The following is an 18841-nucleotide window of genomic DNA, read 5'->3' as shown; positions in this document are numbered from 1 at the left end:
TTTTTTCACTCCCTGCCTTCCTCACAGCAGCCTAATCTGTGACATGTATGTGACATATTCATCTCCTCACAAACCACCGAGGACGACTGGACCCTGTCACGACTGGAAACCTCAATCTGTGACAATGAGAGTTGCCATGATACCTGTATTTCTCATACCGCTGTCATCATTACAGTACATTATCAGAAGGAGATGTGGGGCCAAAGTATGCTGCTTAACTGGGGGTGCCATCAGCAGATGAAACAGGAAGGTAATTTCTTGTTATCATGGCTATTATTGTCAGTATGGTGTTTGCGTGTTTGCACATGTTTTTTACATGTTTGTGACGTGTGTCCACAGAAAAGTGCTCTCAGCATTGAGAATATTAACAGCTCTCAACCAATGGCTGTAATACTAACACGAGAAGCCGAGAGAACTGCGCAAAACTGTGTTCATAAAAAACCTTGTGATTGAACTACATTTAACCAAGCAAATAGTTTCAACTGTTGACTGCAATTTCTGTGTTTTATCCGCAGTAACCAAAGAATTGTAGCAATCAGAGGAGGAGGCCGCTCTAGTTATTGACAACTCTATGTAAATGGAGCACAAGGGCTCATGGGACTGTTAATGTTCAAGTTTGAATCATTGTTTTAGCCATGTTGTATTCATGGTTTGATTGCTGTGGTTGTGTTATGTGGGTTTCAGTGTTTGTATGGCAAGGACAGTGTTTAGTTCTAACAAGCAACATGGCCACCAAGGCTGAAACTGTTGTGTTCATGTTCAGTGTGTTTTCTATTTGGAATAGCATTTCTGCGGGCCATGGAGTGTATGGGGCACAGAAATTGCTTTAAAAACTGAGATCTCTGTCTCAAGATGCAGTCTTCCATGCAAGCTTACCTCATTATTGTTTCTGTACAGAGTTACGTTTCCATTTAATTCCCTGCACAGCCATTGTCCACCTCGACAAGTGTTTTCACTTATTTTGTTGGATAAGACCTCTGCTCAGAACCATGTGAATGTGCACAGATCATAACTGAACAACTCAATTTAATTCCCAGCATAGCCTTTAAAATTGTAAGTAAATTTATACTAGTTTTGGAAAATTTTCCAAAACAAAATATATGTTGACTGATAAATGAATCATTAAATCATGAAACTTCATTGCTTCGTTCCACTTAAGATAGCATTTGAATAAAATGAAAATTGTAATTGAATATGTCTCTCCTGATCAACCTATGCAATATACCCTTATCACACACTATAGTAACAGATATGGCCACCAATTGGACTCAAACCAGCCATGCTCTTTTAATTTTTAGGCATGTACCATGTGATGAAACACTGAGTATACATTCTCAATATGCCAATTTTTCTACCTCATCCAACCTTAAAAAGCTTTTTGTGAAAGTATGTTCTCACATTTAGAATCAAGGGCAAAATGAAAATAAACACCTGACAGCTGCAGACCTACTGCTGTTTTAGTACAAATCTAACTTGTTGGTACTTTGAGCAGCACAAAGGAAAGTCCACTCTACTCCATTATACTGGTCTACTCCATTATACTGGTATGTCAGCAGACTTCTCAGCAGTGGATACCTCAGCAAATAATACTATAAAAAAATCTGCATGGCTACATACTACAAGAGGCAAAAGGGAAATTACATTATTTTTGTGATTTGGGTGAACCAACCTTTAAATACATAACATCTTTGAGTGCTCAAATGAACCAGCTGAATGCCTTAAGAGATGGTCTGGGTTGTGTGTGTTTACATAAATACATTACAGAAACTGACTAGCAACTTCCTTCCTTCATATGGTCATAGAGCACTTCTTAGATTTGTTTTCTTTTTTTCCTTTTTGTCTTTGGTATTATGGCAGACAGTAGCGACATACAGGAAATGATGAGAAAGAGAAAAAGATGGGGAATGACGTGCAACAAAAATCTGCAGCCGGATGCAAACCGAGACATTGTGATTCATGGTTGGGGCCATAACCCCAAGGCATTCAGAGCATCACCACTCTGCACTTCTACTTACCTCATTGGAGATGAAGACAGTGAGCTGCTCTGTCTGGAGCTGCTCTGTCTGGAGCTGCTCTGAGGAGTTGCCATTCTGTCCGAGGCCATCTTACTTCAGCTCAGCACCTGAAACACAACACACACAACATAAACATCAAGGTTACAAGTCATGAAAGTGACACCAACACTTTCTTTAACAGCTTATGTTGCTGTTAAATGTCAAATATTATTTAAAAAAGAGTCAAATTGTGTAAAACAAAATGGATCACCTCTGACTGAATGTCTTCATGCACTATTAGACACATTCAATACACACAAAATGAATACTACATGCAGACACATACACACACACACACACTGCATCCTCCTGGCTGTGCTGCTTGCCACCGCAGCGTTATCCACTACAATATCTCCTTATTGATCCGCCTCCAAGCATTCTATTCTTGTCTTGTCTTTTTTTCCTCCAAGTAATTCAATTATCAATAAACCTCCCTGTTTTAAATAGCTGCAAGCCGCTGGTGTGCCAGTGGAATAATATTTCTTATCTTCTAATTTATTGGCTGGCTGCCAGCCAGTGACTCTCTTCCCTACTTTGAGCCTGAGCAAAAGGGGCTGACGCTCTTAAGTGCCCGCAACTTTATTCTGCCGTTTTATTGATGTATCCCATTTAGATTAGTCCATTTTTATTCGGGAGAAGCCACGGATGCCCTCCTGCCTGGGCCACACCCTAATCCTTTTAGTTAATGATATCCTGCAGTGGTGTGGTAACAAATTTCATGTTTACTGTGGAGTATAATTAGCAGGTAGTTACAAAGTGAGTTTCTCTCTCACGCACACAAACGCACACCCTGCTAGTGTCACAGATCGGGTTTCAGCTGTGGTGCCCTGCTTTTTATTAAATGCTTACAGTGTTATGGGATCGATAGACGTAAACAGGAGAACTCACAATAAAGAAATTGAGACTAGAAGGATGGGTGATGCATGTGAGATGTCACTCGTTGCTGGCCTGCTTTTTGAGTGCCGCAGTGTTCAGGCATTTTGAAGCCGAAATGCCACAATAGCAGAACAACTGATCCATTCTGCAGCATTTGAAGATGAAGCAGCAGCGCATTAGAGTTACCCATTTGATTTTTACTATTTGCTTCGATTGCTACAAAACTACCCAGGTTACATAATTATGAGCAACAAAGGGAACTATTTAAAGATGGATGAGGAAATCATTTTTCAGGGTACTTTTTTTCGGTTACTGAATCAGTGACTGCTAAAAACAGATACCCAGACTAGACTTGAAAGAGAGATACAAAAAAAAGAGAAGAGGAAGCAAGCAGGGATAAGATACAGAGAAGCAAGAAGAAAGGGGGGGGGGTCTTTTAACTGCAGTCTTGGCATGGCTCCTCAAGGGCCATTTTCAGAGAAAGAACAGCGAATCAGAAATGATACCAAGACTGTGCCAGGGCCGTGGAAATCTGGAAGACTGACAGTAAGCACTCTGTGTTGGGGGAAAAACCCACATTCATTAAACTTAGCGTTGTTAGACTAGAAAAGAATACCACACAATGAGTGCTGATATAATTGCACTGTTAGATTATTACAATAGAGTTGTAGATGAATTATATTGGCCCTAAAATTGAGCGCAGGGGTCACCGCCAGCGAGTCACGGATCCAGCAGATTCCATTACATGCGCCTCCAGCTCGTTATGACGCTCTTCTGTGGATTACCATACAAATGGAGATGAGTTGTCTGATGTGCCCAATCAAGCAATTCAGTCCTGAGCACTTAGAGAGTGCCACTAAGTGCCGTGTTAAGGACCATTTTGCTAAAAGTGATCTCTGTCATTCTGCTGTGAGTGGCCACCGACTGCAAACGATGCATGAGGGAAGCGAGGGAAGGTTTACAGTGAAAAGTTTACAGCAGGTCCTCTGTGTATATGAGACTCCACTGATTTGGTTTTAGGCAATGCTTTGCAGTGCTGTAATAATTCACGATAGGTAAAAAGAGTTACAGTGGTCCGTTCATTTTAAATCAGCACCATACGTATGTGTGCGTCTGCAGTTAAGCATCCCCAAGTGAATGAAGGCTGCAAGTGCCACAGAAATATGAGTTTCCTAAGCAGATGGTCAGCTTTGACAGGATCCTGGCTAATTTTCTTGCTGGGGTGGACATTTCTTTTCATGTCTGGGCTGAAACCTGAGTGGCCCTGTGGGCTTCCCCATTCGGTTGCCGTGGAGAAACATGTCGGTTGTAGGTAAGCCAAACAAAGGACACCTCTGTCTAAGCTCCATGTCACATGCCGGGTAAAACAACATCCACTCAGTGACTTGTGTGTGTAAGGGAAATCACCAGGGTTTGCATTCCAGATTTACTGTAGCACTTGTATTTATTCTTTGCATGTGTGTAGAGGTGGTTTTAAAGGTTTGTGTGTGGTTGTGTGCTTTATTTCTGTCACTTGTAGTTTTCTAGTGATATTTCATGTGATGTCGGCCTCTAGTTAGTGTCACGCCAGCTCCTTCATTTATCATTATCTTTTCTGTGCTATTCATGGGAAACATTTAGTTGTTGTTGTTGCAATAGCCTTTCATTGCATATACACCTAATAATTATCTCTTTATATTTTCCATTGTTACTGGCAGAATCCAACATTTGGAGTCTCACAAAGTGCATTTGCATTGTGTTCCAGGTCTGATGCAGTTATGTTCTCCACCTCCACACAGCGTCCTACCCCACTGGGAGAGTTTAAGAGTGTTTGATTGCAGTCAGCCTTTTATATTCAGTTGCACCACTACTACAGTAATTACAGCAGCCTATAGTCAAAGGGAATGAGCAGCTTTAGGCTACCGTAATTAGTGAAGAAGCAGCGCAAATAAACTGCCTGATTTTGTTGACTTTCTCTTCTGTTGATTTGGTCATTTTCCTTTACGTTTGTGCTTATGCAAAAGTAGGCTACATATGTCATCGGTTTCTTTATTTGTCTGTTTTAATCGCGTTTACTGTAAATACAATCTGGAATCTGCATGGGGTGTTTTAATTTGAAAACTGACTGGATGCTATTTATTTTTTCTGTGTCTGACTTCCTGCCCACCTTGATCAAATATAGACTAGGCGTGTATGTAGGACACAGGGTGGAGATGCTTCTGGGATGTTTGTGAAACTGCGATGGATCCAGTGGACTCACAAGTATTGACTACAGTGGCTGCGGTCAGCTTGTCGAAACTTGAATGCAATGCATATGGACCCAGTGGGATCAAGGTGATACGGATTGTTAACGTTGAATACAAGACCATCACAAGTTCAGTAATAACTTTGACAGACTGAGGCCACTCTATTATAGTGGACTTTAGTAGTCCAGAAGAAAAGAGCGTAGATGTGGAGATATTTAGCTTCTAATCAACTCTAAATTTGTAAATTTTGGGCAATGGAATGGAATTGAAATTTATTTAGTGCCAGAGATATACACTCCTTCGTCAGTCTAACTCTGACTAACGCTGAACTATTCACAAATATAACAGACGTGAAAAATTACATTTCTATTCTACCACCAAGATTTCATTGTCCACTGACCTCACTGTGCTGTACAAAAATGCAGAGTCAAAGAGTAAAAATACATTTGCAATACTTTTTATAATGTTCTGTGGTAGGGCAGAATGCCTCCCACAGATTCTGGGTAAAACCACCAAAATGAATACAAAAACTGGTCTGCAGAAAACAAAATACCACACCACAGTGGCTCAGCTTCATTACGCCAAAAGCAATGAATTTCTGTTTGACAAAAACAGAAGAAGCTGAACATTGAGGAAATCAGGAGAAAGAGGCAAAGCCACTCACCATTTTGAGAAGCCAAAACCAGCTTGGATCAATGTGATGGAGTTCAGGAAAGAGTGAGCCAGGCTGTGTACTCTAAGTTTTAGATCCTTGTTGTTTCAGGGGTGCCTCATTGTGTAACTGGTTCCTTATGGTTTGGCTTCACTTCAAAACTGCCAACGATTAAGCACAACAAGCTTCTTCCCCTGATACTGTCCTAACTCACACAGACTGAATAAAGCATCTACTAAAGAAGTTGTTCCTGGCCTTTGGCCTTTAAATACAGTGGACACACTTTGCATCAGCGACTTGCCGGTGCCATGCTGCTCATGTCCTATCATTGAGCTGGAGACTGGGTTCAGAGGAGGAGACAGTGGTCACAGTCTCACCACAGAACTGTCATGCGGCGAGGAAGGCAGGGCAGGATGGGTACTGTATGGGTGGTTGGGTGGGAATAAGCTGGAGTCAGGCTGTGCTGAGCCATTCAGTAGACCCCGCATTCCCAACCCACACACAGTGGGCTGGCTCAAAGTGGGCCCTTGTACTTAGACAGAGAGACCCACACATAGCAGTGTAGATAAGGACTGATGTGAAATGCTGTTGCTCCATTTGGAGCTGCTTGAATTCCTAAGTGAGTCCCTTCAACTTTCTCCAATCTGCAAGCATGACTGTACATCTAAACCTAGTGTGAACATTCACTCTTGACCCTGAAAATTGTAGTTTGACAAAAAAAACTCCATCCACCGAGTAAGAGAGATTCAGTTGAAAGTTCCAGGAAAAGCGAAGAGGTAGACCTAAAGTCAACTTGTGCTGTATGGTTAAGTCAATGAGTCAATTAGTCGATCAACAGAAATTTAATCTGCAAGTAATTTGATAATCCAAATAATTGTTTTAGCTTCACAAATGTGATGAATTGATGCTTTTCTTTGACATACATGATAGTAAACTGGTTATCTTTGGGTGTTGGACTGTTACTGTCACTATTTTCTTACATTTTATAGACAAATCAATTAATCAATTAGGCGTGAAAATAATCAGCAGATTCATTTATAATGAAAATAAGTTTAGTTTCAGTGCCTAATTTAAACCACTTCATTTTACAGCATTTCATTTACTACTTCCCTGAATTTAATTTTATAAATGTTAGTAAGATACAAAGTTTCTTTTTATATTTCTATCCCCAGGGCAGTGTAATAATTTTTCTAATAGCCGTAGTGGGGGAAAAAAACTGGCAGTATTAGAGCCATGCTTGACCCATTGAACCACCATCATAATGCTACCATAAAATACTGAAGGAGATTTTGTTGGTAAAAGACATATAAGTATGTCTCTCAGTGCCAGCGCCTGGCACAAACCGTATCTACAACACCGACCATGATGATCCCTGATGTGAGGAATTGTGAGATGATGTACAAATTGGGAGGAATTGTGGAAGAATTAGAAGTTCAACCCAGACTAACGTAATGTACCGTATCATAAGCTCTTAACTGACAAGCTATTGGATATGGTGTTTTGTGTCATAAAATATCGAATTATCCGTCAATCAAGTCTGATACAGATGTTGAAAGGACAAACTTGTTCTCTGCAGACTCAACAGTCATCAGCTCATTATCTCAGTGAGTCTAAATGTAGTGCATTCCACAGATAACATTGGCATGGGCAACTTATTTTAAGTTTGGGTTATGTTTTGCCCAGCCCGCCTTTCTGCTTCAATATCTGCATTTGGTACTCAAACAGGGTTAAGTCTGTGAACGTAATAAACAAGCACACTGTCGTCTACTGTATATGAAGAGGCTGTGCTGATAGATTTGTGGTCCTTTTAACATCGGCAACATGGTTAGTATTTCAGCATCAGCAATGTCTAAGTCTTTCCAATATTTTCAATTTTTCAGCTCTGCTTGTGTGAGGTTGACTGACTGGTATGTCCACTTTGAGCATGTTTGTTAATGTTTTTTCCATCTCTGGAGACATTTGTTGCTCAAATTGGTCTGTTTAGGAGTTAGGTGCCAATGGAACTGCACCAAGACAAAAAACGAAAATTTGGATCTTTACCGTTTCCACGTAAATAATGAGTTTGCCAAACTTCTGTTCCAGATTTGAGGGTATTTATGTATACAAGCACGTATTTGATTTCTTTGGGTTGTATGAATTTTACCAATTAAAGCTAACCTTTCCACTGTGGTTTAAACAAAACACAACAAACATTTGAGTCCTCATGAGCAAGCTACACAATCACACAGCTAAAGAGTTGTTCACAACTAGCCCTTCTTTCCATCTTTCAATACTAGAGAAAGTCGGAGTTAGTGCCTTGTTGTTGCCTGCTCACATTTGCCCAGCTCGTCCACAGATCTTACTGATCTTCTGAGAAAATGTTTTGGCCCAAAGCCAAACCTCGAGGCTACCATCACTCCATCCACCACTCCATTCAGCACTGGTAAACATAAAGCTCACAATGAACCAGGAAGAATTTCAAAACAAAGACTGATAACTAAGGAGAGTTGTAAATGCATGCTCATTCATGCACAGTTTAGTTTGATGGAAAGTAATTACAGAGCTCTGTTTCACAAAGACTGAAAAGCCACAATATCACAAAAAACTCTAAAATGTGTTCGACACACCCTTTTCTTGTTTTGGAATAGTTTGGTCCTCCACAAAAAAGCAGTGTTTATTATAAGCTCATGTCAGTTTTCACAGCATCAAAATGTCCACACAAACTTCTCAAACTACTGCTGCTTAATTCACTTCCCTGCTGCCCATCATGGAACATCTGGCTTAACAGTACTCTTCTTCCATACTGTGTGACACCATTGTCCTTAAACCTTTGAACTCAATTCACAATAACAGTAGGTTATGATATAATATTAGTATGGTGTTAGTGAAAGGAGTGTTTTAAGTATGACACGCAGAGAAGTGGATTTTGCTGCAGCATTGGTTTGAGAAGTTTTATGATTGTTTTTGATTGTTTTGTTCCAGTTTTCTCAATGAAGCAAAACTTTCCCCATTAAAATTCATTGCAACAGACATGAAGCAAACAGCTTTTACGACCCTCTTTTGAGCTTACAAAGGGGTGTCGATTTTGAGTGAAATATCACTTAAATAAAGTTCCTGACACAGGCCGACATTAGTGATGTAACTCAAAGTCAAAGGCATTTTTTTCTTTGCAAAGTTTCTGCAGTTTTGTCTCCGGTGTGAAGCTGACAGACTAGAGCACATATGTTTGTAATCTACTGTAAACTGCATACATTTTTCCTGTCACTGTGCGCACACACACACACACACACACACACACACACACACACACACCAGAGCATTTAAAATAAGTCTGGTATTAAAATAGCAGCTGCGCAACCTTTTAGCTTCCCCTCTGCCTACATCCAGGTGTTCAGGTGGTCTGTCAAAATAATTCATCCTTCAGATTTCACCTCAATCATTTCTGACGCTTCAAGTCAAACACAGTTTGAACCACCACTGCAAAGACTGACAGGTCCTATATAGTTAACTCCAGATTCTCCTAATCGCTAAATTTACTTTAGATGGGAAGTCAAAGCGATGCAAACCAGGGCATTCCTCTCACAGTAAAGTATTTTGACTGCAGCATCATGGGAGGGCCGTTCTTTTAGAGACACAGGAATATATATTTGCTTTAAAGAAACACAACTAATGAGAGGAAAACTATGGCAACATCTTGACATGTTTCAGTGATGGTGACAGGGACTTCATCACAAGTTTGAGTCTGTGACACACACCATGATGTCAGAAATAAAATGTGTAGGAGGATGGAGAGGAAGCACGGATGTCATTTCCATATAGTTTTACTACAAAAAGTGGATATACAGAAGAGATACTGAAAGCGTTGAGAAAGAAGTGGAGGAGACAAGAGAATGACAAGCGGAAATGAGGGAGATGCATTGTGGGTAAAGCACACGACTGAACAAACACTCCTGTGACATTTACTGTTCCCCACATAGACGATTTCCGTAATATTATTCTTCCAACATGAGAGGTTTAGATGTTCAGATTTAAAGCCTAACTTTATGAAACTTCAGTATTGTGAACATGATGTGGTCATAGATGTTTTAGCTCTGGTCTGACTGCACAGCTGCTTTGCCTTCTTTATAATTTGAACATTTAATATGTCATTTCCTACAATGCAAATGACATTCACAGATGATATCTTGGCTAAATCTTTTATTTAATCCAAACAATGTTAATTTGGACTAAATGCTTAACATTTGACTGTGCTTATTCAGACCACATTTATCCAAACTATGTCAAATATTAACATATTTGAATGACATGCTTATATAAATTCTAAAATGACTGCTTAAATGATTTTCAACAAGTGCTTTCCCTTTGAGGAAAATCCAAACGTACTACCACTTCAACTACTTCAACTTTATTATAACCCTGAAGGAAATCTGGTTTGTATCAAGACTTTAAATAGATGAATCACAAGAATGCATCAATGACAACCAGCAAAAACAATATTGCATCAAATTACATAACAAAGTAAAATATTCAAGTATATTAAGGGTGCAACATATACAGTATGTACAAAAATAACAGCAGATAATGCAAAAAAGACACTTCTGACCACCAAGTACTAAATATTGAGCTGGAAGAAAAGAGACTTTAGTGGGCCTTATACAGTATGGACAAATGGTCAATATGAGTCATCTTTTCTGAGTCTGTTTAACACTTGGTGGGGAGAGTTTGGACTCCAACAGCAGAACATATCATGAATGATGACAGTAAGAGATGAAATATGTGAATTTGAGGTTACTAAAAGTTTACATAAGGATGGCACAGGGTTGAAATGGTTCTTCTGCTGACAGTTTTATGAGATGAATGTTCGAGAAAGCAAAATCTGGTGGAATGCGAAAAAGTATTTCACTGAAAAAGTACTAGAACGTCTCCTTAATGGATCATTTAAGTCTTTCTGAATTTAAAAATCCATTTGTGGGAGAAAAATGGAGATAGTTATCATTCAGCATCTGTCATCAGCCACTATGGGGAAGATGGACTTGCTTGACGCATGAAATGCTCCTCCAGTAGTGTACCTGACAGCTGAGCCACATTTTTTTTGCTCCATTGTACTTATGTCACTCATACTGTACCCATTTACTGTTACCCAGGATGTATAGCGGGTCCCCAGAAAAAATAAGGAACATCTCACTTTCTTACAGATTCAAACTTTTTCTTACTTTAACAAAAAGCAATTTGCTGCTTAATAGACTTCACTACAAGTATAAAAAAATAAATAATAATAATAAAAAAACTGGAAAAGTAATTTTCCAGCATTTGTGCAGTTGAAGTTTTTCCAGTTGTTTCAGTCCCAATATAACAACAACAGCTTTTTTTCAACTTAATATCAGACACACACAGCTATTCTTAGCCCTGCATACAGTGAAAGCAGTCTGTATAAACGCTGAGTAGAAATTAGGCCAATTTTGGTTTTGGGTAGGATGCTTTAATTATCCTCTGTAGCCTCTCATATGCACTAGTTTGGGATTTGAAGACTTCAAGTCGCTCCTGACTAGACTAAATGAAAAGATTCCCTTGTAAGGCCAAAGACTGGGCAATCTATTTGGGTCTTGGAGCATTCTTTCCTTTGGCATAATAATATGGAAGTTAAATACTTTGCCCTCATGAGGTTTCCAGGCAACCTACATCGCTCATGGAGATGACATCAGACAGGGTCGAGTTGCATACACACTCACACAGACCTGTAACCCCAAGCATGCTCTGAAACCAGCCACCCTGTTAAATGTCACACTAATAAATGTGGACAGATTACTACAACTGATAGTAGTTACACATGAAGGCAGCAGTAATCACAACAGCTCCTGCTTAAGTCTCATTTCTTAGACACCAAAGGAGCCGAGGACACATTTTCCCACAAAAAAAAGATGAAATTCAGCTGCATAAATAACTATATTGCTCCACCACAAGTCTGCTAAAGTGAATACGCTGTCGTCTTGGTACTTTATGGTCAGCTATAAAAGTACCCGTAATTCTCATTTTCAAGAAAAAAAAACAGATGATAGCAGCACCATACCTCCTGAGAGCTCAAATAGCTCCAACGTCATGCCAAGAGAAATATCCAAATGCATTTTAAGCTTCCCCGTTCCATCGACAGTTAGCTGAATAAATAACAGAGGGAAATCAGCTGCAGGAGAGACAACATCCAAAGCTCACAAAAGGCTTTGGAGTGGAGCTCAGTTGCTTCGAAGGAGCAGCTCTAACAGGCCAAAGAGACTGGAACTGGATCCTGGAGCAGTCAGGTTCAGTGAAGGGGACCGTGTGAGTACCTGACACCGGTGCAGTGACGGCCGGCAAAACATCAGGAGCTGCTTAATAATGAATGAGCAAGGCCTGTAGAGAGGCACCACACACACACATACACACACACACACACACACACACACACATACACACACACCACATGGCTAATAGGGAGTCATACTGACATAATTGGAGACAGGCTTACAGCGTGGTCAGGTAAAAGTAGGGTATAACACTATAATCAGGCCATGCAACTAGACATATGTCGCTAACAAAGTATTCTGACATCACCCTGCAGCACTCCTCACTTTACAACACAGCAGGTTATAGTGTGTTTAGTGCTAGTTTATATAAGATGTAGTCAGTCCAGTAAAACTTTCACGTAGTTCTAGTCAGTAAAAAGCAGAGAAGACATGACTGAAGTGGGGAGAAAAAAAAACAGTTACAGCCCAGTGTGGTGTCCAAAATAGCAGGATTGATGGGTGTTGTCATGTAACCTCAACCACACCCACCTCAGAAACAGAATATGATTGGCCGAGATGTAATCCTCGTGGCAAAGAAAAGGGGAAAACCCAATCAGAGTCCAGCACTGGCCATCTCCAAGGAACAAAAGCAGCTGAGTCACCACGGAGCCCAGAAAATATCAACAAACAGTGAGGTTAAAACCAGGAGACAGAAGTGCATCCATTTGAGAATCTGTGGTCTGACTGCTCAGGCCTTTGTCAAAACCCACAACAACGGTATTGAACCCCAAACCAAAATTGTAATCAAAATAAACCACAAACTGGACCCACAGTGTCATCACATATGCGGCTGCTGGATCTGCAATATCAAAGGATCTGTGCAAAAACATAACATTGAGAGATTTTTCAAACTCAACTCAACTTTCTAACCCCCAGAACAGCAACATCACTAGAGCAAACAGATCAAGTCACTAGTGTTCACTAAGTGAGGAGAAGAAACAGTGATTAAAGATGAAAATATGCAAATCGAAGACATAGTTGATGGACAGTTTGAATGTAGTAAAAGTTTACTTGTCTATGTTTACATTGATGGCTCACTGATGGCAACCCTAACCCTTCTAACCCCAACCCTACTAACCCTAACACTAACCCAACCCTAACCCTAAACCTAACCCTTCTAACCCTAACCCTACTGACACTAACCCAACCCTAACCCTTCTAACCCTAACCCTAACCCTTCTAACCCCAACCCTACTAACCCTAACCCTAAACCTAACCCTTCTAACCCCAACCCTATTAACCCTAACACTAACCCAACCCTAACCCTAAACCTAACCCTACTAACACTAACCCAACCCTAACCCTAACCCTTCTAACCCCAACCCTACTAACCCTAACCCTAAACCTAACCCTTCTAACCCCAACCCTACTAACCCTAACACTAACCCAACTCTAACCCTAACCCTTCTAACCCCGACCCTACTAACCCTAACAATACTGCTATAACTTCTGCATTTTGCCACACATCCATAGGCCCAGTCCAGAAAGACAAACAATCACTTGGGGACAGAAGGCATCACCTCATTCATTTGAGTCTCACATGACTATTCTGTGCTGTGGAGTGAAAGATCCAGAGATGATTTTTTTTTTTAAACTTCCCACCCAGCCTATCCATAGGAATTACATCCATATTGGGTGATTATGACTTCACGATTTACACTCAAAGGCAGAAAGCGCTGTGCATTACAGTAGCAAGTTGGAAAGTAAGTGTGTAAAGGTTGCTTTGGTTGTTAGGTATGTGTAGTATGTCTGACTCTCATGTAAGAGACTGCAGTTCATCTCCTGACTTAGATCTGCAATTGATGGTTGCATTTTTTATTAACCATAAGGATGATATTACCAAAACCTCAACCACACCACAGCAGATATGCAGATGTGGCATTAAGCAAAATAAAAAAATAAAAATGTTGGCATTGGGTATTAAATTCCTCTTGCATTGATCACAGTTTGGGGTTTTTGGCACTATCATCCAATACTGACATGCTTGTCTGGTGTATAACTGATGAAGCCCTGTGTGTGAGTCAATAACTGCAGTATAGAGTTCCCCTATAGGTTAAATTATACATATTCATTGAACCATAAAGTAGTAAGCCTCAACAGGGGGGACATATGTCTTCTCTGAATCTTTGGTTGGTTTTTAAACTCTATTCACTTCCCTCACTGCACTGCACATCCGTCTTTGTTTTTGTCTCTGTTTGAACCCTCTTCTTGCTGTGTATAATAAAACACTCATGTAGGATCATACTGCAATTAAGTATCCTCAACGGTGCAATAAAGTATCTTCAGATATCTGGGTAAAAAAAAAAAGCAGTAGTAGTGCTTTTTCCAGTATTGTCTTAAATATTTTGGCCAAAGGTTTAAAGTTAGTGATAAATTCTTTGGAAATCTGTGCCATCAGCTTGCAGGTTGGACTTCAGGCATGAGGCCAAAACAATCCTTTGAAGCAGATTCCCGACAGCAGCAGGAGTTCTCAACCCTCAGCATCATTGCCTGATCTTCTCCTGTCAATCAGGCGGGGGAATGACCTCACTGGCATTTATGTCACGCTGCTCCTTCAGCTAGATGAAGTGCCTTGGAATTGGCATTGGCCCAGTTACGGCCCGGGCTTTACATGTCAGAGAAACCAGGCAACTGCAAAACACAGGAGTCAAGCAGGATCCATACGCTCAATTTATAGCCAGCTGTCTGTCTATCCATCTCCGCCCACGGGCACCCACGAGGTAAATTCATGACTTCATATCCAACGCCTGGACCATAAATAAATCTTTAACGGATGCTCAGGTTAGATATTGCTTTTGGGCTCGTGAGTGACCTGATATTAGGGGCCACACACAAAATGGTTAAAAAAAAGGGAGCAGAGAGGGAGGGGAGGAGGACGTAATAGCTGCAATTCCTTGCAAGTCAACTCTACAGCTGTTTGACATTAAAGGAGGTGGGAGTAAATTAGGTGGGCTGGGTCTGGGTGTGTGGGTTTAGGGGAAAAGAGAAGAGTAAAATCAGGGGTGGAGGATAGGTCCACTACCCAGATCTAAGCCAAGGAACACAGGCACCACTTTAGGGCGGGGTGGAATTCTTTCAGGTGTTTTCCTCCGACTGTTATTTCACATCTGAACTAAAGGCGCAGGGTAAATGGGACGCACATGGGGTGAATGTGATAAGTAAATATCAGCTGCAAAAATCGCAAGGTATGTAAAAAAAACACTCCATATGTGCCCACTAAGCACACACGTGGCACTTCCAAAAGCCATTTCAGTGCTATTTTTCCACTTCAAGCATGAGAAATAAACACATGAGAGTTTTCCGGGTGATTAGGTCTGAAAAACAGTCTGTCATGTCTCATTTCATTTAAACAAAATATTCTCAAGAAATGTATTTTAAGAAGGTAATTTTAAAATGAGATATGCAACATTTAAAAAGTGTAACACCTTCTCCAACTAAGTGTGCTGTGGTTACACCTCAGTCTTACCTTTTACTTAAATAATATATAGTGATATTCACAATGTCAAAGACAATCATGACTACACTAAGATTATTATTAAACATGTTTTATAGGACTAAGATTTTAAAGATCCCTCTATCTATGTTTTTAAAGATCATATCCACTCCTACTTACCACTCCCTAAAATGCATACTAGTTTAGTTTAGTCTATCATTTTCAATAACTTCCACTGAGCTGCTGTTGCTGCTGCATGAAGCCATTTAAGCCATGAGAAGACAGTAGTACTGAGGCCACAGGGGTTACCCAAACAGAAAACGACACCTCTTGAGAGGAGTAGTAACTCCTCAAGACTCCCTGAGGTGCTTTCAGCTGCATCAAGACTTTTTCAGAAGAAGGGAGTTATGACCTTTGTATCATCTGTGAATCACACTACAAACAGAAGTGAAGAATTACTGAAGCTTCCATTTCCTCTCATGATCTCCCCAATGAACCGTAACAAGCAAATACAGTAGATGGCAATCAACAAAAAGACAGATAAACAGACTGAAGCCCAGTAAGCCATGACCTCTCTCCAATTAGCAGATGGAAATGTGAAGAAAAGAAGAGGAGGGAAGATGGAAAGCAAAGAAAAAGAAGTCAGCGTAAGAGAAGCTCCAAGCTGGCGCTCTAATTCAACCAGTCTGATATTGATTTATCTCCTCGCCATGGGCCCCAGAGTGGCTGCCATATTGGGCCCACCTACGCAAAAATTTATACCTGCACTCTCCTAATTGAGTCCCCACAAGACAGAGCCTCCACTGAGTCATGAACGCTATCTCAGTGATGTGTCAACAGCCACTGTTAGTCACAGTAAAGCAGCGTCAAAGATATACTGTACACGTGCCGCACATGCAGCTGCCAAATTTGTGATGCAAGAAAGATTAAAGTGGGGCTTTCTCGTGAGTTTTCATGGGTGCTTCTTCATGTTATGGTGCAGCATCATTTAAAGTGTACATCAACAATACTCAGTCAATAACAAAAAGATTTGAGGTTGAATTGTCCACTTCACCACTGAACTGAGCAGATTAATTTGTGCTTAATATGATTTTTTGCTCAAATTCCTTTGATGAATAAACAGCAGGAGGCTTTTCAGACACTTGACCACAACTTTCTTTGATCACAGTTGTTTGGAAACCATTAAAACTGCCTCTTTGATTAATGTCAGAGACAAGCAGCTGGCTCCATGCTGAGGAAGATGTTGTCCACCCCCCCACCAAGGTCAAAGGTCAACAACTCAAAGGTAGCAGGCAGAGTCACATAAACACATTGAGTTATGTCACAGAATGACCTGGAGCCAGTTTCACTAAAGCAAGCACAGCTTAAACAGAGATGAAATTTGTAGATATTCATGGATAGCAAGTATGCAGCTTGTTGTAATCAGTAAAACATTATGAGAATTACACTGAAAATCATAGCTCATTTGTTATTTCAATAAGAGGATGTAATAGCCTCTTTTAACTCTAATTTTTTATTATTATTAATATTATTAATATGTAATCACTTAATTTTAAAAGGTATCGAGGAAACTAGAGAAACAAAGAGAGACAGAGAGTGCTTGCTTATTTCTATTTACTAGATAGATGTGGCTCTGACCAATACAAATTCAGGGAAATCTGTAGCATCACATGTGGAGAAAGGTCACACACTTATGTGGTTTAGACTTAGTGACTGTAAGGTTGTGTTTTATATCAGTGCAGTTTTAGGACATCATTTTAAAAAAAAAAAGATCAGTATTTGGCCTTTTCTTGTAATACCATCTTATAATGATATGACAACATTTTCCATGTAATTCAAACATTATATATGTGTGATATCTATGCAGTAAAAGAGGAACTCATTGGATTACACAAGGGCATCCCTTCTAAGTCTTACTGTTACAACAACCTGACTTTTAAGTAGGCAGATACTACTTTTATCTTGGAATGCATTTATTTGTGTAGGTACCAGTGTGTAATTGGCCAATTAGTCGATAACAAATTATATCTATCCTATATCCATCCATTAATTGAAAAATAGTATTATTAAGTCTTGTGCTGTTTTTCCCTAAAGAAAACACAATTAGTGGGCATCTAGATTTAAACACTCGGGGAACAGGCTGAGCTGTGTGAGAACAATCGGACATGGGAAGAGAACCAAAAAATGACCCGGCTCTGACTCCAGCAAGACCACACAGACACAATGAGGTGGGATGGAAAAATAAAACCAGACAAATGGAGAAACTACCTCATCTAGAAGAAAAAAGCTTCTAATGTAGAATGACAGACATTTGGCCAGGTCTGGCTTCAAGCGTGGGATCTTAGCCTCGAATAGTTTCATCAGCACGAACCAGTTCGGGATAGTCTGAGTACACAATGCTTTGGCACCAGCTCCTTAAAAGCAGAGTTGCGTGGAGCCAAGTGTAGCTCCATGTCTCCAACTTTAGCTGCGGTCACAAGTTCAGTCACACCCTCAGTGATTGTCGCTGCTCATCAGACATTGCATTGGTAAGTTGCTCTCTTAATAGCTCAAGACAATGAGTTTTGGGTGTGAGACTGCGGACAGATGAGATTTTTTACAACGGAAACCCTGAGATTCCCCGCCTGTGGAGAGAAAGCCTAATTAAATAGTGTGACGGCACATAGAGGGCCACACCTGCATGTGCGGTTCAAGTTAACCACGCCGCGCCCCTACTCAGCTGTTCACCAGGCAGGCGAGAGGAGAATACATGACAGAGAGTGACACTGTGTCTCCATATTTATCCCCAACCACTCATGCATTAGTACGCAGAAGTGCAAAACAGATGTTTAAGGGAACGCTTGTCTGCTAATGCTACACAACTGCAAGTAGTGATAAGCTATCAGGAATGATACATAAAATGAGCAATCATAATTTGTCCTAAGAGGTCCAATCCCAACATTAATCCTCCTCAAAGACTCAAGCATGTCTAGAACTAATTGATGAGTCTATGAGCTTGTGGGAATGTTCCACTGAAGAATAATAAGCTGCATGGAAGACTTGTGGTGGCGTTTTCTGCAATCATGCAAACTTTAATCAAGGAGAGAATCCAAAATTAGCATAATGACATGCCTGAAAGTTTCCAAAAAAGACACAGCAGCTTTAAATCTAATACTGAATACATAGTAAACACAATGAGTCAACATGTGTCTCTCTGTAGATAGCTATGGTGTAGGTTTCGATTTACTTATGACGTTATTTCACTGTCTCATTACTGAATGGGAGACTACCGCCATGCAGTCACTCTGTTTACATTCTTTCATTCA

The 18841-nt window shown here is 40.3% G+C and overlaps 1 protein-coding gene across 1 annotated transcript in view; it reads right to left on the bottom strand.

Annotated features, from left to right (window-relative positions):
• The window catches only part of LOC128358760 (protein inscuteable homolog), a 35325-nt gene extending 33302 nt beyond the window's left edge, over positions 1-2023 (bottom strand). Inside the window, exon 1 of the mRNA XM_053319145.1 lies at positions 2016-2023. Within this exon, the coding sequence (XP_053175120.1) occupies positions 2016-2020 (5 nt within the window). The 5' untranslated portion in view covers positions 2021-2023. The remainder of the gene's footprint in view (positions 1-2015) is intronic.
• Positions 2024-18841: the final 16818 nt, after the last annotated feature.

This window comes from Scomber japonicus, chromosome 5 (assembly GCF_027409825.1).
Source record: "Scomber japonicus isolate fScoJap1 chromosome 5, fScoJap1.pri, whole genome shotgun sequence".
NCBI lineage: Eukaryota > Metazoa > Chordata > Actinopteri > Scombriformes > Scombridae > Scomber > Scomber japonicus.
This window is presented reverse-complemented; position numbering and strand designations above follow the sequence as displayed.